The sequence below is a fragment of the Tachysurus fulvidraco genome, chromosome 9 (genome assembly GCF_022655615.1).
Source record: "Tachysurus fulvidraco isolate hzauxx_2018 chromosome 9, HZAU_PFXX_2.0, whole genome shotgun sequence".
In the NCBI taxonomy this organism is placed as follows: Eukaryota; Metazoa; Chordata; class Actinopteri; order Siluriformes; family Bagridae; genus Tachysurus; species Tachysurus fulvidraco.
This window is the reverse complement of record NC_062526.1, coordinates 8,109,360-8,136,459: the sequence shown is the minus strand read 5'-3', so window position 1 is coordinate 8,136,459 and position 27,100 is coordinate 8,109,360. Positions and strand designations below refer to the sequence as shown.

The 27,100-nt window shown below is 38.0% G+C and overlaps 1 protein-coding gene across 4 annotated transcripts in view; it reads left to right on the top strand.

Moving 5' to 3' along the window:
- The window catches only part of adamts3 (ADAM metallopeptidase with thrombospondin type 1 motif, 3), a 68,113-nt gene that overhangs the window by 15,281 nt on the left and 25,732 nt on the right, over positions 1–27,100 (top strand). For all 4 annotated transcript variants that reach the window (XM_027138463.2, XM_027138462.2, XM_027138461.2 and 1 more), the window contains exons 4-8: positions 1,063–1,219; positions 11,509–11,696; positions 22,664–22,747; positions 23,434–23,590; positions 26,329–26,434. In XM_027138463.2, coding sequence (XP_026994264.1) covers positions 1,063–1,219; positions 11,509–11,696; positions 22,664–22,747; positions 23,434–23,590; positions 26,329–26,434 — 692 coding nt within the window. The remainder of the gene's footprint in view (positions 1–1,062; positions 1,220–11,508; positions 11,697–22,663; positions 22,748–23,433; positions 23,591–26,328; positions 26,435–27,100) is intronic.

Genomic DNA, 27,100 nt, shown 5'->3' with positions numbered 1-27,100 from the left:
ATACAATATGGCATTTCTTTCCTGAAGAGTGCACGGGATAGTGCTATGAAGTCCAAGCCTCTGATGAGTAGAAAGCTGGAATCTGTGTGTGTGTGTGTGTGTGTGTGTGTGTGTGTGTGTGTGAGAGAGAGAGAGAGAGAGAGAGAGAGAGAGAGAGAGAGAGAGAGAGAGAGAGAGAGACGTAGTCTTCTAGCACATTCCAGAGATCAGCTTTGAGAGGCTGGACTGTGTACATGAGTACATGAGGCCAGTTCTGGGGCTTGAGGCACTGACTAAAAGAGCTGCTTTAAAAGTACAAGGAGGTCAGTGCGTACACACATTCTTACACACACAGACCGTCAAGTATGCACACATTGACACATACATACCCACTCTCCGGACACACCCAGTGACACTGAAATACTCACCTGAGAGCAACATTTACAGACAGAGTATGTATGAAATTATGTACATTCCAAATTTTCTTTTCAATATCAGTATTCAGCTTGATTGAGGCACAGAAAATTATGATGCGGGATGAACAAAAATAAAATCTGTTCGTTTTATTACTTCTGTAAAAAGACACTGTACACAGGTTGTGTAATATTTGTCATATAATGCAGAATACATAAAAAAAAATCCCATTAGTCTCAATTAGAAATACTGACCCAAATTTATGAGTGTCTGTTGAATGTCTGACCATATGGTGGAAAAGTGAGAAAACCTAGAAAGGAAGAGAGAGGGGGAAAAAGTAGCTCACAGAAAAAGTGAAGATAAAAAATCCTGAGAAAGAATATTAATGACCAGAAGTCATATTCTCTCCGATGCTAAGATGTGATACTATTATGTTATCCTATAAATCTTAAAGAGCTTATAATGGCTAGTAGAATAAAACAGTGCTTCACTTGCACTTATATATATGATTAGTCAAAGGTGCTGGAATAAAAAACACAAGTTTAAAAATATGCAAAAGTTTATGTTGTTATCTGGAACTTGATCTTCAGCATTACAAGGCCTAACCTTTGCATGTATCTTACCTCTGTAGAAATGCTAAATTCCATGTTTTTATTTTTGCTCCATAAGGCTGGCATGATCCGAACCAACACTGATGAATACTTCATCGAGCCTCTGGAGCGTGGCATGCAGCAGCAAGAGGAAAACGGACGAACGCACGTGGTGTATAAAAGATCCGCTCTGCTGCAAACACCTTCAGACATCTCAGAGGACTACAAACACCCTGGTGCGTGTCCACAGTTTGATCAAATCAATACTTTCTCTTTTCCTGTTTCTTAACACAATCATAGCTTAGGTAAACAATGGAGGTTTCACATGGAAAAAAAGTTAGATAGACAGTATAATATCTCAGTAATATATCTTACATCGATTTGTACATTTCTTTTAAACATAAAAGGTGGTTCCGGTAAAATGGGTGTCTCTTCTTCTTTTTCATCTTCACGTGTGGTGTTTATACGTTTTAAGCCTATTGTAAGCCTATTCCTGAAGTGTCATTTGCCATGTCAAACAATACCATCATTAAAAATTCTGTAGTAACGTTTTCGGGCTAGGAAGTAGAATTTTACAGTATGTAGTAGAAACCACAAAAGTCACAAGTGGGTTGATACACACAATGTGACATTCCATTGCGATTACAGTATAAGAAATATAATCACAATTAAAATTAGTGGATTTAACAGTGAATAAAAGGGCTGTCTGCTCTTATCTATAGCTGTGTGATGCTTAGATTTTGGCACCACTCTTACCACTCTCAAATCCCTTTAAAATTGAAGGATGCATCACCTCATGTTGTACAGTAATAATCAGGTGCAATCCAGATGTGCAGTACTCCCTGAGTTGCCCACTTCCTGTGTCATATCAATAAGTGCTGCATGTTCATTGCCAAGCAGTCTGTTCTATGGGAATTTTGTGCTTCATTCAATCCTACAAAGAACGCTTCTGCATTCAGCCAGGCTCCCAAATTGCCTATAATTATCCTTGCTAAATCTAACAGCATTGTATTTTGAGTATAGCAAGGCAATTCAATTATTTCAGATATGGCAGCTACACTTGTATGGAGGACAAAAAATGAGCTCTTCACCATAACCCCTTATACAGTATATAAAGCATTGTTAGTTATTACATTTGCATAATTAAATAAGACATTGAGAAATAAGTTTTTCTGTGTATGCAGGTTTATAGGTTATAGCCAATCACTGCTAAATTTGACCTTTTTAGACAGCATCTCAGTCAGAGAACTTCACATTCAAAGACTTGTGAAAAGGTTTATGATTTTGCTAAACAGGTGGAAAGCTCAGGACTGGTACTCTACACCCCTTTATGTTCACTATGGGGTGAACGCTTGTCTGGTGGTTGGGGTTGCTATAGCAAAGCGGTGGTGTACCATTGCGCCATTGTTGCAAGCATCCAAAATGAGAAATGATTACTCACTCGTTTCTGGTTGCTTGGAAATTCTGGTCCTTTTTTTTACAGTCTGAGAACAGGGTTCTTTCTCTCAGCCTTGCTAACCTTGTATACTCCCACCATCATCAAACCATTGTGTATCCTAGGCTTTACTGAGGACCACCAGCCTGGAGAAGTTCATCCATTTTTTATTTGGATTCAGTAAAAAGCTGAATTCTTACTCTAATCAGACAAGCAGGTCTCAACGAAATAAGCAGGGGTGTGAATCTTTACCTTTTAGTTAACCAAGCAACTTATGATATACTTCAATTGACTACCGATCCAATAAGATTCTCTTTACTATCGATAGGATCCATTTCATTATAAATCACATCACAATTATTTTTCCACCATGGGAAAGTCTTTGCAAAAGACATCTTCCTGGTAACCTGACAAGCTACTTTATTAATTAATTAATTTATTTATATAAATAATTTATTATAACTAGCACACACGGTTATTTGTGATCAATAATTTACAGTAATGAAGGCGTCTCTATTGCTGGCACTGTGATACATTACACTGCCTACTGTACATTCTACAGAAACTTTAACGGGACCTCTTTTGAACCACTCAAGCTGTCGGCAGTGGTAACGAAGGTGTCCATTTAGTATGTTGCAACACGGACCTTGGTATCATGTTGGCTGAGTACAGTTAGTTAGCAGAGTAGTAAAAAGATGCTCTTAGTGGTGCATTACTTGAAGAGGCTCTTAGTGGTGCGTTACCTTTTCTTTACCTCAAGTTCTTTAAAGAATAACTCCTCCAAAGCGTCCTAACAAAGGAAGCACCATTTAGCCATTTTTTCATTTGCATAATGAACACTGACATCTTCCGGCTTTTATTAATTATTATTGAAAAGATGTAGTGCTTTTTCTGCATGGCATAATCTTTAATTAGTTGAAAGGTTAAAACAGAACATTAGTTAGGATGTTAAAGTAGATTATTTCTATGCAGTTTCTCAGGATATGCATTAGGATGAATGAGTCACATAGCTTCCTGTTATTAACAGAAGGACTTTTCATTCAGGTCTGTAGACACTACAGCATGAGCCCCAGCAATGCATGCATTTCAAAGAGCAGGGAGGGTCAGTGATTAAGGTGGCGAACTACTGATCAGAAAATTGCAAGCTCAGATACCAGGACCTTTAGATAACCACTGGACCCTAAACTGTTCATTTCAATTGTATGTTGTAAGACATAAAAAAATGTTGTGGCTGATCCTTATGTTAATTTATCAGCTGGATATGAAAACAATACCTTTTACCCTGTACTGTATATATCCTGTATTACAGTATAAATAAATATATATATATATATGCAAATGATATCGTTTGCTATTATGCACAGAACATCCATCTCTGTGCAAATTGCGGCCTTGCAGCGGAATAAGTGTCCCATCTTGTCTCAACATGTCTGGCCTGTGGACAGTTCACTTGTCATGCCTTGAGTAGATGTGCTTAACAAGCAGGAGCAGCAATTACGAAAGAAAGACAGCATAGAATCAGCTACACATAGCACTGGAAATTACACATTTTAACTTGCTGCATCCACTAAAGGCTTCTAGCAGCAGGGCAATTTAAGATCTTAGATTAACAGCAAGCTTGAGGATAGTTCAAGAAAGCCCTTGAGAATTCTTGTCTGGTTCACCCAGCGAAGCATACAGCTGTAGTGGTCAAGTGGATTTATTCTCAACCCCAAAGAACCCTCGGAAGGGAAGATCCGGATTTGGTCTCTGGAGAAAAAAAGAAGAAGTGATTTATATTTGTCACACAGCTGTGTTAGGTTGAACTAGAGCTGCCGAGCAGGGAGGAATTTGGTGCGCTGTCAAGAATGAAGAACGAGTAATATTCAAACTGATGGCAAGTAAAGAGAATCATAAAAGTCTCATAAACAAACAATGTTCTTTATACTTAGCAGGTGAACATCTTTAGAAACGGTAGGTAACGAGAGAACAAGGAGGATTTAAATCTAACCAGTCAGGATAAACGTGAAGCCAAAAAAAATTTAGCTTCAGGTTTATAATGGGCTGTACATGCTGGCCGCATAGCAGATAGGAAAATAGTCTATGCAGCTCCTCAGCTCCTAATGTCTAATCCATAGCATCTGATTGCAGTGCGTTATACAGTAGCTCATTGCGGCTAGCGGTGCATGGATGCTGGGGTTTATAGATTGCATAGAAACATTGGGCCTGATTTATCAAATTGGATATGTGTACATATTTATCCAGAAAAGATTTATTAGTGCTTTCAGGTACTAAATGTGTTAATGTGTTACGAAAATCCAGAAAATTGTTTGCAATTTGGTTTTGGTTTATTTCAGTTGCACACGTGAATGCAGTGAGGATTTTACTTAAATGTTTAGAAAAAAAAACTTAAACTTAGGATTTTACTTTTGCTTAAATGTCAGTGAAATGAATCAATCCACTATGAATCGATTAATTGAGAACACTAGCTTATTATGAAAGAAAAAAGTATTGGCACAAAGAAGTTAAAGTATGTCTGCAATAACTGACATGCTACAATGGCTGGAGATTTTGCACACCCCACACTTATAAAGACTCATATAGTCATCATTTTGCTTTTTTTGGGCTCCAGTATGCACACATGGGTGCAAAGAAAATTACTGTTAGCAAAACGTTCATGAAGCCGGCAGGAATTTTTACGTCAATGAGTCCTACGAAAACGTTATTAAAAAATTTATACTCACCTATCAATATTTTGATAAAGTTTTCGTTACTTTTTGGTGTTAGATGAGTGGTTAAAAGTGTTTAAAAGAAGGATGTGGCCAAGAATGAACCACAACCAGTGTTCTTATTCATCTTATTAATTGTCGCCTGAATGGCAAGGTTAGATTTAATTCCCAATAGAAAGCCACAATGGAAAGGTCATGGTTCAGGGCCATCCTGTGGAATGCTACAACTCTGGAATCCACTTAGTGACAAGTGAACAACTCAGGACAATCAGGCCTTTGGGACATTAGGGGATGACCAAGTAATGGCATGCAGCTAGGAAGTGAGCCATTGTGAAGGCAAGAGACTTAATTGTGAGTAATGGCATCACCTTAAGCCTTTACTATCCCTTATTACTATGCTGGAATCAGCCTCTGACACATGAACCAGATTAATGCATGTGAGCCAGAAAGAGGAAGACAGATATGAGTGCCAGATTTTGTTCAAACCCCATTATGTCACAAAAAAAAAAAAAAAAAAGTTAAGTGAAGTTTTATGAGCGTTATAAAACCTTCACTAACTTGCGCTCCATTGTTTACTGAATCTTTCTCAGAAATCCTTCCAAACAAAGAAAAGAAGGACAGATCGCTGTGAAGTGCAGTTTAATGTTAGTGATAAATTTTATCCATTCAATCTGTGTTTAATAAATAAAAAAATGATATAATAAAAAAAATATAATATGAACATTGAAAGGTTTTATTGATGGCCAAACAGGAATCGTCGGTAGAGAAGGTCTTCCATGTTCTTCTTACTCATTAAGCATGACATGATAGATTGTAGTGTTACTGATACTTGAGATACTTTGCGCTCATAAATTGTTGCTATTATGTTATAGTTATGTTGTCACCGTAGACCTGCATGTTAGATGCACAGATTACAGTATTGTAAAAGACAACCTTCAACCCGTGTGTTATTGTGTTATTTAACAGCAAAGACAAAGTACACGTATGCTTGTACAATTTTTTTGGCTCTCACAACTTGAGCTGTGTGGATTAAGGAGCCTGTAAAAACAGCAATGCCCCACAAATCTGGTTTCCATATTGAGCTCTTAAACACTGCATGCGTCGTGACCTAATGTTGATCCCCAAGTTGGGGAAATAAAAGACTTCTCTTCTTTCCTATCAAGGCCTCATTTTGTGATGAAATATTAACTTCCATAAACCATTCGTTAGACCAATGTGTGAGTGTCTATGTGGTGTATACTCTCTGTGGTTGATGAAGACTGTAATGCTGTAATGCTGTAACAATACTGTAAAGTTTACATAAACAGCCAGTGATTTTTTGATCCTTTTTTGATGATCTTGATGCTTGTGGTGCCTTAGAGGAAGACCTTGAGATTGATGCACATGTTCTCGAGCTTTAATTGGAACCACTAGACAGGCCAGCTTTAGCCAAGCATATGCTCAGACTCAAAATAACAGAGACTGATTCCAAAGTATGCGCCCCTTCAATATTTTTTTGCTTTGTACATAAACCTAAGGCATCAACAAGGGAAAATTTTATGCAATGTGTGATGTACTGGCATTTATCTAGCAAGAGTTTGTGCTTATGCTCTTAAATGAATCATCAGTCATGGATTACACAGTCAAAGTGCTTGCCATGCTCTCCTTCAAAAATGAGGTGTAATAACAGCCTGATAAATACTTTCCATGGAATATAGTTATAGACGCTATAGCTCTGGTCTGAAAAATAGACAACCTTGAGGATTTCAGTGTATCAGAGCAGGCCAGTTGAGCTTTGTGCAGTTGTTCCATTGAATCACGTAACAGCCACGGCATCTGGCAGAGAAGCAAGAAGTGCTTTATTACCATCCCACATTGCTCTTCTTTTTCTTCACTGTAGGTGCATGGACAGCCATCATTAGATACGTGGGTGAAATAAAAAAGGCATTCGTAAAAATGCCTAAAAGGACGATGCCATTGTCACTGTGCAGATTGGTAGTTATTTAAGACTGGAGATTTGCAGTATCTACGATTGATTTTGCATAAAAGGCAAGATATTTTATTTCTTATACAGTCATTGTCCACTTTATTAGAAGCACATGTGCACTTGCTCATTCATGCAATTTTCCATTCAGTCAGTCATTATGCAGCAGTGCCGAGCAAAAAGGCATGCAGATACACGTCAAGAGCTTCACTTAATGTAACATCAAACACCAGAACGATTTGACACAATGCACATGATGCATTTTTTTTAGATCACCATGGTTGTAGAGTGGTTATTTGCATTACCATAGCCTTCCTGTCAGATTGAGAAAGCCTGGCCATTCTTCAGTGATCGCTCTCATCAACTAAGCGTCTCTGCCACAAGAACTGCGGCTGTATAAACACTGTTGTTTCTGAAAAGCAACAACAATGCCATAGTCAATTCCCAATTCTGATGTTTTTGATGTGAAGCTTTGAATCAAAGCTCTTCATATGTATCTTAATGGTTTTATGCATCGGTTTTATGCATCACTGCTGCTGCTATGATTGGCTGATTGGATGTACAGCTGTCCCTAATACAGTGGACAGTGAGTGTATATTAACATTGCAGACAATACATTTAACTTTATTTGACTATTCGTAATGAGCAATGCATATGTCAGTACAAGCCAAATTTTGGAACAAATTTTGAGAATATGCTTAACTTTTTTATTTTTTTATACTGATGTACGACCTTTAATCTGAAGGTTGGAAGGCTCTAAAGCTAAAGATAATTTCAAGACATTTGTACGAGGTCCGGATTAGTGGTTAGTATGGTTTGATATTATAGTTACCAGTCTCTGTCAGGACGTGTCCCTGGCTTTCCCAGGCACCAGGATTTCCTCTGTTTCATTTTGATGCAGATCTCTATGTTGAATATGAAGCATAAGAAATTTCACATCCTCCCTGAATATGAGAACCAGATTTCTGTTAATGCCAAATATCCTAAAGTGTTTTTTAGGAGTTTGTGGTAAGGATTTTGTTTGCTTTTTTAGTAAAGACTTTTGTTAGAACACCTGGTTTACCTTAAACAAAGCACAGTATTAAGACCTTGCTGTATTTCCATCAGAAGGGCCACATCTGTTTTTGTTTTGAGAAGTGGAGGGTCTAGATTATACCAAGCCATTCTGTTTGTGTGTGTGTATTTGCTGTGGGAGCGGATATATCTGGCTAGTTACGGGGTCTCACCAGCCATGTCTGCCCTGCAATGCCTCAGGGGCAAGAAGAAGAAGAAGAAGAAAAAAAAGCACGAGCTGCCATGTTTTTGTGTGTGTTGCTGTCCAGAAATGATACAACCTGTCATCCTCTAGACGCCATAGAAGTCTCTCACGCTTGTATGGGCTGCATGTGAAAATCAATTTCCTAAGCTTTTCATTGTACTTTATACATTAATTATACCTCTTTGTGCTTTTGGTTTCAGAGGTTCTCGCCGACTCAGTTGGCGTCAGACAGCTAAATTTAATGACTCCACTTAATAAAACATAAACAAAACAGCATGAGAGCACGTTTATCATTTCTTATTCTCTCGCCTCCACAGAATCATTCTCTCCACGTTTCAGCTATCATGTTCCTGACAGCTTGAGTGGCATTCAAAAAAAAAAACATAAGTGCCACAGAAAAATGAATGAATTGAGGAGTGTGACAGGTATCTTTGACTGCCAGTCCACTTCGCAGCACTGTTTGTGATCTGTCTTCATGTCATTTCATAGTATATATATGTTTTTAGACCGTAAGTGTTTTTTTATCCCTCACCCGATGATCATATGCACATATTTTATGCGAGGAAGAATTGATATCTTTGCTAAAGGTGGGCAAAACGTGTTCTGAAAAAATCTTTGTGAAGAAATAACTTCATCGCACACTGACAGATTAAGAGTAATGTACCTGTAAATTGAAGCAAATTTATTCTTATAATGTCATTGAAACTCACTTAGTCTTTGTCTTCTATAACAGATTGTGAATGAAAAGCAAGTATGCTGAGTCTCGTATGGATTTGGGTTAGGTTAGAGGTCTGGTATGGTCTAAAGCTTGATTCTGGGGTTACTGCTGTATATTTGGACTATAATTTTGGATCAATGTCCTGCTAGAAGTTCCTTGACACATCTAACATAGAGTTGAAGTAGATTTATTTTCAGGAAATATATTAAATAAAATATTATATATTTATATATATATATATATGTATATTTTTATTAATGACATGCACCTTTACAGCTCACTGTAGCTCATAATGAATGAATTTATTTGACTTTAAGTAATTACACTGTGATTATTAAAAGCATATAACAGCTTGCACACTCACACCGATCTCAAACATAAGTTCAATCACCCTAATGAAGTTTGTAGATATTCCACAACACCACAATCACTGACATTCAGCCTACAGCCTGCAGATAAGCAAATAAATAAACAAACATTGGCATTTCTCTATGTCATTGTCCTTGTGGACACCCTGAAAAATGACAACTCTTGTCATTGACATTCAAAATGCATCGACACACTCGCTAAATTATGCATAAAGGTTGACTGAACAGCATTAGCATCCAAAGCCTCATGGGCCAAGCATTTGACTCTGGTGTGAAGAGAATGTCAGTGGAAGATGCTGTTTTGAGTAATTGGCTTTTTAAATACGAGCCATTTGTAGGTCTTTCTGTCGAGACTGTGTGGTTTGGTGTGACAATGCCACAGTAAGTAGCTCAGATTAGCGTGTCCCCTGATACCTTGCAGCAAAGAGACACATCTTGAGGCACAGTGTTTAAGCCTCAGAGATGAGTGTCAGAGGTTTAGATAGATAAGTAGATGAGACGCTATAAATACTATACAAAATTACCTCACTGGGTGGTTGTGTTTATCTCAGCAGGATTCTTGTGAAAGTTTGCAGAATTTTAGAGATTAGCATGTGTGCCTAGGCCTAGTGAATCAACAGCTAGTTGAAAAAAAAAAGCTTTAAAATGCACCTAATTCCTGTAACTCAAGCACTGAATAAGTAGATTCAGCAAAACCCCTTATTGTTTACTCCCACACTGTGGAGATTTTCAGTTTGCCAGCTCAGCTTGTTATTTTACAACGGTGCATTTGCATGCTTATAAAGTGTTCCAGCAGTGAATCGTGCTGTAGAGCGCTGCTCCTGGCTTTATATCCCAGTGCCATGTCTAAAGAGCGCCACGTAAACCGCCTCGTGTTGCATCTTTTCCCTCCCGCGTTATGTTGTTAGCTGTATGCTGTACAATCTTAATTGCTGATTCTAGTAGACAGGAAAAAGAACCAGCTTTAGCCTTCAAAGAGACGCTTGTTAATCTGGGGGTTTAAGGGCGGGAAGCTGATCAACCCCCATTTTCCAAAGGTAAATAAAACAGCACGAAGTAGATTAAATCCAGCTCTAAATTGTTCAACTATTTAACATTTAGCTTACTCCTCTTTTGGTATCACGAGATGTAATGCATGTTTATGAACATTGCTGCAAGGCCACAAGTCCTAGAGTGGAACATTGAATTTGAGCAGAATGGTGGAGTAAATATAAAATATTAACTTATAATTAAACACATGTCTTTATATTACAATCCTTACATTTTTTAATGTCAAAACATTTTTAATGAAGTGATAAAGTCTGTGCAGCAGAGTTAGACATCACTAGCGTGCGTGTGGGAGTGAATGACTTTGATGCACCAGTGAAAACTTCCAGCACGTGCATGGTACATTGCCATGCCTGGGCACTCTGCCCATGCCAGGAGTATTCGATTTTAGGAACCTTTGCTGGATGGCTGAGCATCTTTTCCTTCTGTACGCTATCTTTACTTCTCTATTTCGCCAGCCGAGAAACCCCCTGAGGGAGCACGATTCTGATCCAGAGCAGACCAGGTTGCCAGAGCAGGGCCACATGCACAAAGCACACAGACACACACACCGATTGTGACTCTCGAGTGCAGGGGGAAGTCCTCAACGTCTTTGAAGTGGAACCTCAGAAACGATGTTTACTCTTTTGGGAGGCAGGCAAAGCAAGAATGCGTATGTAATGATGGGATGCACGAGCAGAGGAATGTGCCTCACAATCCCCACACTGTAGAGTTAAAACCCAAACCATGAGCCACTCGAGATATTTACCTTAGTGCCCATGCTCATGAAGGACAGTGCCCTATAGACTGGTGAATTACATGAAGCACTCACACGGCTCATTTTTTTCTTTCTTGGATAGCATCCACTTACTTGTATGCCAAAGAAATGTGTAGAAAGTCACTTTTGCTTCCAAGTTGATTTATCTGAATGAATCAGAGAGTCTACTGGGGCAACTTGTAATAAGCAAGATTTAGTCTTTGTGACTCATCATGAAAATAATTTGGTTTTCAAATTATTTATTTATTTATTTATTTTTAAATCTTTACAGTGCCAGAACTCAGTGTCCCTGGGGCACTCGACAACATCGCCAAACAAGTGAACCACACATCCAGGAGACGCAGGCACGCCGGAGACGATGACTACAACATCGAGGTGCTTCTTGGCGTCGACGACTCTGTGGTGCGCTTTCATGGAAAGGAGCATGTACAGAACTACCTTCTCACTCTCATGAACATTGTGAGTATTGTCAAGTATGAAAGGCTTACAGTTTAATAACTCCAGTCTCTGCCACCCCCCCTACACACATGCTTAAATGAATAATTATACTCCAGGTACTTTAGACAATTATTTCAATCTCAAGATTAAAAGGTGGTTCAAAGACTCTTTCGTGTGTCGAATGTGAACGACTACTGCTCGTTTTATAGATTGGTGCTACATAAAAAATGGTTGTCTCACTTCAGTGAAAATGAGCTCGATTAGTACAGTTCACTTACAGTATGACCCTGAGTTCAGTTTGGTTGCTTAAAGGTATTAAATGGATGGTATGTATTAACTTGGAGATAACACGTTTTAAGCCTTTTTTAATTTTTAATAAGATGCCATTCGTCAACATGACAGACTCTTATTTTTTTTTTTGTATATTTATAATCACACCCTGCAGTGTCACTGATATGAGGATGAGGTTCCCCATTGAGTCTGGTTCCTCTTAAGGTTTCTTTCTTTACCATCCAAGGGAGTTTTTCCTTGACACTGCTTGGCTGAATCACCTCAGACTTGTTCATTGGGGATAAATAAACACATTTAAATATATATCTTCTTCTTCTTCTTCTTCTTCTTCTTCTTCTTCTTCTTCTTCTTCTTCTTCTTCTTCTTCTTCTTCTTCTTCTTTTGGCTTTTCCCTTCAGGGGTCGCCAAACCGAATCATCTCTCTCCACCTATCCCTGTCTTCTGCATCCTCAACACTTGCACCCACTAGCTTCATATCCTCATTATTTACATCCATATACCTCCTCTTTGGCCTTCCCCTTTGCCTCCTGCCTGGCAGCTCCATGTCTAACATTCTGTTACCAATATACTCACTCTCCCTCCTCTGAACATGTCCAAACCATCTTAATCTGGCCTCCCAACTTTGTCCCCGAAACGTCCAACATGAGCTGTCCCTCTGATGTACTCGTTCCTAATCCTGTCCAATCTTGTCACTCCCAAAAAAGACCCTCAACATCTTCAGCTCGGCTACCTCTAGTTCTGACTCTTTTCTCTCTTCTTAAGTGACACTGTCTCGAAACCACACAGCATGGCCAGTCTCCCCACTGTCCTGTACACCTTCCCCTTGATTCTCGCTGATATTATTCTATCACACAGCACTCCTGACACCTTTCTCCACCCATTCCAACCTGCCTGCACTCGCTTCTTTACTTCTTTCCCACTCTCTCCATTACTCTGGTCTGTTGACCCCAAGTACTTAAACTCCTGTACCTTCTTCACCTCTTCACCCTGTAACCTTACTGTTCCACTTCCCTCCCTTTCATTCACACACATATTAATCTAGAATTTTGTATTCTATTAATCTTTATATTATTCTTTTTATTAACACTTTGTTCTATGTTTATGTTCTGTAAAGCTGCTTTGAGACAATGTCAGTTGTAAAAAGCGCTATACAAATAAACTTGAATTGAATTGAAGTGAATCTTAATTGAAGCATAGAGCTTTCCCAAAAACAAAAAAGCAATCCGCCCATTTCTCCGTTCATCAAGGGGAATAACTATCTTTCGGGTTTTGCTTCCCTTTAGTGTTTAACAGCTTTTATTAACTTAGATATCTAAAAAAAAACACTTTGATAATGTTAGTGAGGATAAATGACTTTGTTTTGCTTGTTTAAAAATGCCTATTTTCCAGTAGATGTCCCTGGCGTTCTGAGCACACATCTGTCTTTGAACCGTGGTGCACAGTGGCGTTCTAACGAGCTGTCCACTAATGACTTGCTGCCAGCATGTCCGCCATACTCACTGTGCCAGGCTCATTTTCTAGCACTTATCCTACTATACATTGTTATTTCAATCGCTTCAGAGAAAAACAACAACAACAAAAAACCCCTCCTGTTAGTGTTGATTGTGGCAACAGCAGTCTCCTGCTAACCCATCCAACCCCATTGTAATGCACAATGGAAATGGATCACTGCCAGGGTTTGATTGCTGAGTTTAAAAAAAAAATAGAAGTAGAAGAAGAAGCATTTTAAATAGCTCTTTTATAAGCCAGAATTAAAATTGATCCGCATTAGTTGTTTTGTATCAACCCCTGTGGCCCTTTTTTGAATTAGTTGAATGCTGGAACTTCCACACAGCTGAGCTCACACATGACCCCTTCCTCCTCCACTTGGATGTTTTATTTCAAATTTTATTTCATAAAGAGGCTGGCTTTCTTTTGATATATTTACGAGTGCACAGTAAATGGTCATATGTCAGTGAACAGTTTAATTATTGACATTTTGTCTGTCCTTGTAGTATAACTGGTCAGATGAAGACTGGAAAAAAGACCAGGTATTTTCTCCTAATCTTCATCTGTCCAGTTTGGGGCGAGTCTGTGCCCACGATCGCGTCAGATTCTTGTTCCTGTTCTTAGCTGACAGGAGTGGAACCCGATGTCGTCTTCTGCTATTGTATCTTATCCACTCTGCTGAGATGTTTTTCTGCTCACCAGAGTTGTAAAGAGTTACAGACGTCCTGCAGCTCAGGCCAGTGTAGTCATTTTCCTCTGATCTCTCTCATCAACAAGGTGATTCAGCCTCCAGACCATCCACACATTTTGTTTTTTCACACCTTTCTCTGCTCACACAACTCTACAGACTGTTGTGGGTGAAATTCCCAGGAGTTCAGCATTTTCTGGCACGAACATCCATGCCACGATCAAAGTCACAGAGATCACACATTTTCTTCATTTTGATGTGAACATAGACTGAAGCTCTTGATCTGAATCTACACGTCTTGTGGTGGTGCCAAACAATTAGCTTATTAAGTAACTGCATGGATGTGCAGGTGTACAGATGTTCTGCTTTTATATAATGCCATAAGTGCAATGCCAGGTAACTGTTTTCATGTCTGATTTTAAATTTTTCCTGAAAATGTCAGTTTGTGCGTTTTTTTGTTTGAGCTGCTGTAACAGGATGGCATATCATGGTGGCAATTTTTGGCTGCTAGTAAGTCAGGCCCTATTATCTGGTAAAATGAATCCATAGCCATGGTGACACCTCATTTATTTTGTATTATTAACATTTAGTATTTGCTTTGTTCTAGGCAGGGTCATGGTGGGTGTGAGGTAAAAATACATATTGGATCAGATAAGATTCATTAGGCCATCATGCACCCACATATCCTATCTTGGAGCAATTTAGATAAGATAATCCTTTGCCATAGGTTGATAAACCTATAGGAAACCCATGCGAATATGGGGAAGATACACATATATGCAAATACAAGATCAAGCTCAAGATCAAAGTAGGAACCTTGTTACACCACCATTTTGTTAATACTATTTTTTCTTGCTGCAGAGATTAGATTACATTGATTAAAGTCTGCAGTTATTTGCAAGGTTTGATATGTTGCTTTGTCAGACACTGATCTGATCGTTACTGTCAGGACATGCTTGATTGGTCAGTGTTAGCACTGCTATACCATACCTCTGCAGGAGGTGGAGATGTCTGTAAGGTTTATAAAGATCTCAATGCAATATTGTAATCAGTTCAGTTTTCCAGAGATGTGACATCACTGGCATATGTTATACTCTGACTTCACCCCTGCTGATTTGAGAGTTTGACAACAACTTGTTGTGATAACTACTAGTTCCATTAAGTGACACAATGTCAGTTACTTGTGGTTTCTGATTAAACTTGATATTCTAATATTCTCTTTAATAGGAACACTGGTACACATTCAGGCAATCCAAACATCCAAACATCAGTGACAGCAGTGCAGTTAAATCAGTGAATAAAGTGATCTCAGTGACTTTAATTATGGCATGACTGCTTGGAGTGCTTAAACTGAATGTTGCGAAATCATCTAGTGGCTTAAATATCCACTCTTTATTAAAAAAAAAAGCAAAAAAAGCATAAAAAATGCACACCACTTCAAACCTTGCTTAATGGCCAGCAAGAGAAGAAAGGCTGAACTGGGTTCCCCTCCTGTCAGGCAAGAGCAGTCTAATCTACAGTGTGCACAAGCTCACATGAACTAGAAACTGATATTGAAATAAGGTCACCTGATGCCTCACTTATAAGTGGTGCAGACGCTCAATAATGGATCTGGAACGTACATACTGTGCACAATCTCTTACACAGCAAATAGAAAGAAAAAAGAAATACTTTTCTGGAAATTGATCATATACTTGTGTAAGCTTTTAACACATGAGTAGATAGATAAGTAACATTTAGATAGTGGGAGCTGACGTCACCCTGTGGATATGTAAAGAATTACAGCTAAATGCACAAATCACCACACTCACACATAACACATCATAAAACGATGTCACACGTGATTAGTTTTGTTTGTTTGTTGACTGGTTAATTAGCCTGTTTATATTTATTGACAAGTTGATACCAACTGAGAGTCATCCTCTTGGAACTATGTGCTGAGTTAAGCCCAGGTTTAGAGAGACAAACACACGGAATACCAGTCCTCTTACAGATCATAACTACCATCGGATACCTGGAAACTGATTACCACCAGAGCTAATTTACTGATAATTTAGCAATATTCCAGCTATCTTTAATCTCCAGCATGCCAGAAATTCTGGATAATATAATGAAATGAAAGTTTGTACGTCATATTTCCTTCCATTATGGATGTACCGGCCAACATCAAAGCTCAATCTGCAGCCATATCCAGCTTCCATATTCAGAAATGTAATTGACTGCACTCATGTCGCCATAAGGGCACACACTCAGAATGAAGCTGCTTTTTACTTGAAAGCAATTGCATTCTGTTAATGTACAAGGGAGTTTAATTCTATAACTGGCATAAACATAGAAGGGATACACTGCAATGCATGACGCACATTGCCTTGTAGGTTCACTTGCGGAGCTCAGCATTAGCCTGTTTTTTACCTCTATCTCCATCACACTTTACACTTTGCTTGTTTGCTTTTCTCTCCACCATTGTAGCTACTTTGTGAAGTACTCTTCAATGCACATTATGGGAACTTATGGTCAGTAACCTGGTCACATTTTCAAAGTCATTTTTCAAAGCAGAAACAGTATGTAAAGTGCAAGGATGTATAGTCAAGGTTTCAAAAATCAGACAAAAACACACTTTCACTTTGGAATCTGTGGGGAGTTTTATAAATGACGCGACGTGACATACAGCTAGGTATGGTGATCCATACTCAGAATTCGTTCTCTGCATTTAACCCATCCAAAGTGCAAACACAGCAGTGAACACACACACAGCAGTGAACACACACAGCAGTGAAAACACACACCCTGAACACACACAGCAGTGAACACACACACCCTGAACACACACACAGCAGTGAAAACATACACAGCAGTGAACACACACAGCAGTGAACACACACAGCAGTGAACACACACACCCTGAACACACACCGCAGTGAACACACACACAGCAGTGAACACACACACCCTGAACACACACCCGGAGCAGTGGGCAGCCATTTATGCTGTGGCACCCAGGGAGCAGTTGGGGGGGTTCGGTGAAGGGCACCTCAGTCGTGGTATTGCCCGGCCCGAGACTTGAACCCACAACCTTAGGTTTAGGAGTCAAACTCTCTTACCATTAGGCCACGACTTCCCCCTATGAGGCTCCTGGTCTAATAAATCTTGATTTATTTTGCGACATGCACATGTTAAGGTCAGCATGAATCCATGTACCTAACCTGCCTTGTGTCAACAGTGTAATTTTTTCTAGCCACACATTGATCACCTTCATAGCAAGTGAGGATTGTTTGAATGCTTAACTTCCTTGAGCATGACAGTGAGTTCAGTGTACTTCAGTACCTGCCCATCACCAGACCTGAAGCCCTTTAGAGCATCTGTGGAGTGTATTAGAACATGAGAATTCACATCATGCAAGTGCTACTGACAAATCTAGAGCAATTATAAAATTCAATCACATCACCATGGGCCAGAATCCCGAAGGAATATTTACAACACAATGTGAAAGAATTGAAGCTGTTCTGAGAGCAAAGCAGGGTTAAATATTACATGTAAGTGTAGTTTGGCCTATTTTGATAGATATGGACTTGTTTTGGACTCTAAAAGCTATGGGATGCTATAAAATGTTTCAGCCTGACCTCTGTTTGTTTTAATAGGTGTATTGTCTAACCTCAAAACTGTAAGCCTTTTGTGCTTGTCATTGCTGTGTTTTTCTCAATAGATTAGCTTCTTGTATAAGGAAAAATTAGAATCTGGTCATAATTCAGTTGAGTACAGTACATTACAGTGTATACCATACTCTGGGATAGATTTGATTTCTTTAAGGGATCGTTAGCTTTCTGTTCACATTAATAAACTTTTCTCTCTTTTTTATAAGTAAACTGGTCACAGTAAAATATAGAACCTATGAGCTGATATTGTCTTTAGATTGCATTTTACATGAAAGGTGTTTGAGCTAATTATGATTATGAGGAATAAATGAAATATGGGCACGGAAGCCTTTATTTTCACCACATATACATTACAGCATAGTGGAATTATTTTCTTCTTATAGCCTAACTTTGGAGGTTGAGGTTGGAGCACAGGGGCAGCTATGATACAGCACGCCTGGAGCAGGGAGGGTTAAGGGCCTTGCTCAAGGGCCCAACAGTGGCAGCTTGGCATTGCTTTGGCTTGAACTTCGATCCTCCGATCAACAACCCAGAGCCTTAACTACTTGAGCCACCACTGACCCCTGTGGAAAATATATGTGGGAATATTTTGCATGTAATCACAACTATATATCCAAATCAGTACACCACTAGGTTTTACCCTCTTAATCAGTATTTATGTGCCATTGTTCCTTTGCCCTTTTACGCAGTGCAAAGGCAAGAAATTGCATGTACAATATGTTATGCAAGGTCTTATGCAACGCCAGTGTAATTTTTAGCTTAGAGCTCAAAACACCCATATCTGTAAATGTATTCAGGTTTAAATGGCATATATATATGAGGTTGTAGACATAAGTTAAAGTCAGGAAAGACTTTTAAATTATTAAATGTTATTGTGTGTACAACAGTTGTTAGACAGAATTTCTAAATATTGGCAGGCCCACTGTCAAATGATTTATTACCCAAATTAAATAAAGCCTATAAGCAGGAATAAGGTTTCATTGGATCCAAGTTAGAACAGACATCTGCTGTCAAACAGGAGTATATCACACCAGAACTGTTTAGCCACCTGTCAATACATTCAACACTGAATAATTCTGTGTCTATGGCTGATCTAGAAGATTTCACAGATTTATGTCTGTTACACATCACTTATCTTTAATCCTGATGTGAATTTTAAAGATTTGCTTAATGCATCTCCATCTCCATCACTGTTTCCCAGGATACACTGGGGATTCATTGAAATATAAGAAATATCTGACTACAGTGTTTAATTTCTTGGTATAAATACACAGATAGATCACTAAATCACTTTATTCTCTGTTGTGAGGTATATACATGTGATGTCCGTCTCTCTCTTCGTTTATTATCTCTGTCTATCATCTATCTACCTATCTTTATGTATATATGTGAATATGTATCAGAGAGCATATCATTTAGCAGCATCATAAGACTTTTGGTTTATGGAGTAGGCGTCAGGGGCCTTAGAGACCCTTTTCCTCCCCACTCTCAGCCACACAGCAGCCTCTTAGGTAAGTGAGGAAGGAAAAACAGCTGTGTTTAAAAGACCTCTGTATTACCGGCTCAACACTGGGGCCCTTTCATCATTCGTCTGTAGCAACATCTATAAACGCCATCATATTACTCCCCTCAACTTCTACTTGCTTTCCCCACCCTATAAGAGCACTGCAAATCGAAATCCGTTCCATTCTCTTCAAAATTATGCATTAGAAATTATATAGGATTCCTGTGAAGCAGTCCTCTTCCTGTAAAGTCAGTTCTGCTCACAAAAAAAAGAAAACCTTTTCATATCTGCACAGTAGCTGTGTGACAGCCTCAGGCGGGAGACTCTATGAGGGCCATTCTGTCACAAAATGTGTCCTCAATTTTAGGTGAAGAGACTTTCCATGGGTGGGATCAAGTGCTGTCTAAATGAGCTGCCTAGAAAATGAATGCATGTAGATTTCTATAAATTGATGAGATTGCTGCTAATTTTCCAAAAAATATATTATTAATTCAAATAGTGACATTTGTGACATTAATTTTTCCACTTTTTCCTAGTTCTTAGTTTGTCTAAAAATACAAAAGACAAAAGAGTAGACTAAGGTCCCTGATATTTTTTGTTAAAACGTATGATAAATCAACATATACAGAACAGATTTTTTTGTACAGTATGATTAAATGATTGCAGGACCTGTATAATCCTTTTGAATTTTTTAGCCACCATGTCATCACTCTTTACCCTAAAACACTTGCTATTTTTAAAAGCACGTATTGATCCTTGTTAGCAAAGCATTGCACACCAACGATCTTTAATCTACCCTTTTCTCACCGCTAGCTACCGAGTAATGTCTGCTACTATATATCATGCTTATTTGAAATCATTTGTTATTTTTAGCACTACAAGCGATCTTAAAACGATGAAAAACAAGCGAAGAAGAAATACAGTAGCTTTTTGTACTTGTTTTATTTCTAGCCTCACATTTACATAATCTTAAAAAAAAAGTTTATTCTTGCTTCACACAAACAAAGAAGCTGATTGCTCTTATGGTTACTCATCATACCTTCCCTTTTCATCTTACCCACAGCATCAATTGGTCTAATCATTCCAGTTCTTCTACATTATAGTTACACTCACAGCTTATAGGAAGTGTATGGGTTCAGTGGAGTCCTACAGCAGTGAAGTGGAAAAAATCTAGCAACATGAAAAACAGCTCACTTTTTATACTCCTCTAACAGGGAGTATGTTGATTGTTGTGCTTGTTAAAACGGAAAAATGCCATGTGACAGACCTCTCGCATATCATAAAAGATTCAGAAACTTGTTCTGTATTAATTGAGCTAAATAAAGCCATAGGAAACATAGCAATGGCTTATGATGAAAATGAATCAAATGATGAAAAATGCACGGGCAAATCACACGAACGCGAGGAGAGATCGGTCCTTTACACTTTTTTAAAGTTTTTAAATGTTTGGATAGTTAATAGTTTTACCCTCTTTTTACCAGAGACTGCAAAATAATTTGTGCCTCTATTGGGATGCTCAGCATTGAATTTCCTCTTGGTGGTTCTTTGTGGTTTTCCACAGTGATGGTTAATGACACAGATGAATGTAGACACTCGCCTTTAAGAATCTGTTGTTATTTTAAGTATTTCTGTTACTTACTGTAGCATACTCGAGGAAACACATAGTGTCTCCTGGTGGTCCAGTGGCAGGATCCTATGCGCTCAATGGTGTTGCTCGGGTTTGATTCCTGGGTATGGCGCTAACCCAGCCACTATAGATTTAACTCTCAATGTCCAGTCCTGAGCCTGGATAAGCATAAAACCTGTGCCAATCAAATATGTGGACCAGGTGATCTGCTATGGCGACCCCAATCAGGGAGCTGCAGAAAGAACAACAAGTGGAGGCAGTATATATATATATTTAAAATTCAAAAACAGTTTTTGTCACACAAATGTTTCAATCTTTAAAGAAAATCCCATTTTAAACCCATTTCTTGACTCAAGTGCTTGTTTATAAGCATCTAAAATCTGGAGTTCTGTGTACGATTTTCCCAACATAGGCGAAAACATCTCACCCTGAAAGCCAACAGTATCCTGACTCATTTTATATCAGACTTGCTGTAATACAATAATTCATTTGCTTATACAAATTGAAAATGTCTAATATGTTTGCTGGCAGACACAGAATGTACTGGTCAAAAAGGTTAAATAACTAAATAATGAATATATTTTTTAAATTGAATTTTTAATGCAGTGTTTCATTAGCAGTTTAGTGTCTCATTCAAGACAGAGCTTGAAAAAAACATTAATATGCCAAGATGTGGCAATTATTTTTTTTTTTCCATATTAGGCACCGTTTCTGCTTTATAGACACAAGATCAGGAAAATGTAGCATTTTGTGCATTAAATAGCCCACATGTGGAGAACAGGCAGTCTGATAAACAAAAGACAGTTAGAAGGTAAGAGTCCAGTTTGTTCAGGTTTTAGGAGACATGAGTCAGCTCCTAAAATGACATGTTTCTTCATCCTTCCTGTGGAGTGTCTGGTTCCAGGATGCAGTAGCATGGAACCGTTGTTTTGCCAAAACCACTGCTATGGTGCTTCTGGCATACAACATTATAAAATGTTCCTGGGTTTTCTTTGATGTTTCGGATTGGAAAAAAGAGTCCGTTATACAGTATTTGTTCTCACTTGGATGTATATAGTAGGAACACAGTGTGTAGCTCTAGAAGTCTGATGGGTTGACCCCATTGCCCTGCTGCAATTTTCCCTCTAAAAAGCCCAATGTTGTCTTTCCATCAAATATAGTTAGAAGGTTTATTTTCTGTGCTATGAATTGGAAGTAATGGTTAATATACTGCAAGCACTTAGGTGCAAATTAAATGTCCAGACCCAAAAGATCTCTCTGTGTCAGTCCCAAGGACACATGATTCAACTGAACCTTTGATTATTAAGCCCAGTATGAGCTGGATAACAGCTAAAGCACGTCTGATGGCAAAATGTTTTGAGCTTTGGATTCAAAAGACTGTCAATAAGAAGCGATGTTCTCAGATACTTCAGCTAAAATCGTCAGATAGTCATTTATTAAACCTGTGTTTTTACAGAGCAAATATAAAATACCCAGCGGGGTGTGTGGCAATCGTATACAAAGCCTTCTTCCACGCTTCACATAAAACCAATATCTTTCATGTAGTTACTGCATGATATTATTCTCTGTTCCTGACCTTCTCCTGCTGGAGAAGGTCAGGAATAAAATACATATGTTGAATAAAATACATAAGTTTAACACTTTTATTAGTATTTGAAAGCAAGATTCTTAGTTTTCATAATTCTTTTCAAGCAGAAGAAAATGTTGGCATTTTTTTTTTATTGTATTCTATTTCAGGTGAATGAGATATACCATGACGAGTCACTAGGCGTGCACATCAATGTTGTTCTTGTGAGGATGATCATGCTTGGCTATGCAAAGGTAAGACACAGAAGAGACAACCAATACATTTTGCATACATTTTACACATAAAAATGACCAATAAACCATATTCAGCTGGTTCAGTACACAGTAAAATAAAACATGGTGATACATAAAACACAGAACTACAGGAGACAACACAACTAAGTACACTACACACACCTACACAATAGTACAAGCAGAACAGTAGAATAACTGAAAGGGTCAGTGCAGTGCTGAGCAGTGCAGTTTATTTTGTAATAAACAGTAAAGAATAAAGAGCAATAGTGCAGGTCAGTACAGTAAATACTGCTGTTTTGCAGCAGACATATTACCACTGCACTGTTCTACCATGTGTGTATTAATCACCTTAAGTTAATTCTTAAAAATATCATTTTCATCAGTACAAACCTCATGAGATTTCCCAAAGTTCATAACACGTAAATCGATAACGCTGGCCCAACATAATTCAATCTATTAGCTATTAGAAACTGCTTAAAATTAAGTTTAGTATATATATATATATATATATATATATATATATATATATATATATATATATATATATATGTATATTATTTTATGTTTTTACATTTTTATGTAAACGGTATAGATTTTTTCTGCAATTTGCTGCCCCTTTGTGTTGTTGAGCCATGTTAAACAAATGAAGACGCCGGATGTTAATGTGTTTACTAATGTCCCCTCAGTCCATTAGCCTTATTGAACGTGGGAACCCATCGCGGAGCTTGGAGAACGTGTGCCGCTGGGCTTTCGGACAGCAGAAAGACGATCCAGAACACTCCGAGCACCATGACCATGCCATCTTCCTCACACGCCAGGGCTTTGGCCCTACTGGCATGCAAGGTAGAAAATCTCCTTCACAGATCTACTTGAATTCATCATCATCTTCAGATTTCACACCATACTGATTCACACTTGGCTGTTTACCTCTACAGAAATCTTTGCTTTTCTGCTTTTCCAGCTACGAATAATGTTCACTTTGTGTATTATATAATAAGAGTTTGCATAATTGAGATCTTTCACATTTAACTAAAACAAAAGCACATAAACAAATGCATTTTTCATATCCTTTTCTTTCCCTTTATTTGATTTTGTCTCATTTGTCTTTGTGATTTATTCAGCATGCTCATTGACACTCAATCTGTTTTCTTTTACATTTTATTTCCTTCATTAATGAGTGGTGCCTGTACTGTATAAAATGTCTGTTGTTATTATTTTTTTTACAAGTTCTTTAATGAAACTTTAATGAAACTTATACAAGTTCTTTAATGAAACTTTATTTATTTATGAAATAAATCTGAATGTCCCAACAAAGCTCAAAGGACCTGATGGTGAGGACCCTGACATCTTAAGTAATAAAGTCTTCCTCCACATTTATACAGTTGAGTTAAAATGCGATTTGAGTGCAGTGCTTCCTGCGCTGATTGCTGTATTACAGAGCCATGACTTTGCAGCAAATTGTTGTTGTTTTTTTGGTATATTGTTTCATGGTATATTAGTCTTGTAAGCTTACAATGATGAAATTCTTTTAGCGTGACATGACTCCAAATATACTCATCACTGAGTCAACAAAGAGCTAACCATCTCATATTTAGCTCTAAATTGCAGGAGTTATGAGATCATTTTTACAAATAGGTAGTTTTCTGTTCTGTTTTTTGTTCATGCTTTCACATTTTCTGTAGTCTTCTTGTTATTTTATAGGAAATATTTGGTTTCATTTGATTGTTGAATTTATAGCTGCAACTCATCACCTTTTTTTAAATATTCGGATAAGTCAGATATGCAAAGGAGGAGATTCGTTTAGTCCAGGGGTCGGCAACCTTAAACACTCAAAGAGACATTTGGACCCTTTTGCCACAGAAAAAAAAAAAACACAGGGAGCCACAAAACCCATTTGACATCTAAAATGAAGAGAACACTGCATATATCGTATTTTACCGTTATGGAAAGTATAGAAAAAACTGTAGTGTGTTGCATTTATGAAATCAACGAACTGCTACCGAGTAAATGTAATTTTATTTCTGCAGGCAAACAAAAATATTTTGAACAGTTTGAGCTAACCTTAAGAGAAAAGTCGAGGGGTTGAAGGTTACTTTCAAATAAAATATTCATTGTCTAATTGAGTCCTCTTCGTATTCATGACCAGGGCTCTCAAGTTTTGAAGACAGGCAAGCGTGACATCTTCAACCAATGAAATTTTTTTCATTGGTTGTTACGTTAAATCTTTCCCAGATAGTGCTATTTTCTGATTGGCTATTGTGTAGCCTCTTTTTTTGATATGCTGATAAGTGTCAGGCACGACTAAGAACGCCAGGAGACGCGCTTGATTCGGTTCCATAGAGACAGCGGTGTGGACTGATACATTTTGGGTGCTGCGGCATATTAAATATATGATAATTAGTCAAAACTTTTTTCTGCGTGAGAAATACGATGTGTGGCAGGAGCGTGTGACAAAAGACCAAAATGCTTGACTGTCACTCTCAATGTGTGACACTTGACAGCCCTGCATGACATCAAAATTTGAACTTGTCGGCTGCAGCAAACCAAAAATGCGTCTGTTTCTGTGTGTCGGATTTTGCAAGTCTTCAGTTATAACACATATTTTGAGCTGCAAAAAAATTAAACACGGTTTATTTTAATGTTACAAGAGCATCATAATCTTAGAACTTAGAATTACATTTTTTTAAAAACTAATTAACTAAAATAAATTACATTTGAATTAAATATTTATTTTCCAAATCTACAGGGAGCCGCAGCAGAGTGATGAAAGAGCCACTTGCGGTTCCAGAGGGTTGCCGACCCCTGAGTCTGTTAAAGTATCATCAAGCTTGTTTTTTTAGTGTACTGACTTCTTGGCTAAACTTGGAGAGGACCAACACGATAAAGTTTCTGACTTGGCTTACCAAATTAATTCAATATTTCTGTTCTAAAAATATATCTTGTGCACCATAATAAAATTAAAATATTAATAAAGAGCTAGTCTGTCATTCCACTAGAGTCCTAAGCTCAGATGATGCTTAATTATCAGTATTCTTAATTATCAGTATTCTTAATTATCTGTAATTCTTAATCCTCCCACTGAAGATTTAATGCTGTAACCGTATCTCTTCAAAAATGTTTATGGGTATCACAGCAACAGGTATGAATATCAATGCAACCACTTTTATGTTTTGAATTCATCGAATTAATAAACTGATTTGCATAAATGTGGTTCGACTGTTGCACTGAGCGGAAGGTCAGGAGTTCAAACCTCATCGCTGCCAAGCTACCACTGCTGGGCCCTTGAGCAAGGCCCTTAACCCTCAGTTGCTCAGCGTGTAAATGAGATAAATGCAAGTCACATCTGACAAATAGTGTAAATGTAAATGTGTATTATCTGCTATTATCTTCCTTTCACAGGGAAACAGGCTGAAATTATTGTCTATAGCTTGCTCTTGAAGTCCACATCAGCAAGTAGCTAGATTTTAATTTTATCAGTTTCACATTAGAACCCTCACTAATCAGAACCTTATTATACATCGATGCAAGTAAACCCAGATATAACGATTTATAAACCTAGCTCTTGCTCTGTCTCATACCAGGCTATGCTCCTGTCACTGGGATGTGCCATCCAGTTCGCAGCTGCACCCTCAACCATGAGGACGGGTTCTCCTCCGCCTTCGTAGTGGCCCACGAGACTGGACACGTGTAGGTTTTTAAAAATCTAGAGCGACCAGAGTGCATGAGCATTTTTGCAGTCTCAGAAGGCAACCTTTTATAACTTAAAATATCTTTTTTAGTTCCTTTTTTTTATGTCTTTTATGGTTTTTATTTTAGTATAATGAATTCAGAGATGGGTTCCTTTTGGTGTTAAAGTTTCTTTTTACATTCTGCGTAGAGAAATGAATCATGATATCTATTTAAGCAAGCGTACATGTATAACGAATATGTGCACACTTTTGATTAGCTCACCCACGCCAAATCACGGCCATGCACATGTTCACATATTAACGTTTCCAATACAGGTGCTCCCCATCCCTTCTTCCTTTTTATCTTCATTTAACAAGCTTTCATTTTTTAAGTCACTAATTATATTTATAAAAAAGGTCTTGTTTGCCATATCCACTGATGATGCTGCTAACAATACTGTAACCGTTTTGGTCTATGAGAAGAACGATAAAAAGGGCAAGACAATTATACCAAGTGTGATTATACTATATATAAGCATCCTCGGAACGCCTCTCGACCAACAAAATAAGTGGACTGGAACTAACTGTGGTAATTATTACTGTTGCTTACACATATCTTCTGAACACCAGTCCATCGGACCCACTGCCGACAAGTCATCAGTAAATGGTAGAGAAAGAATCATAT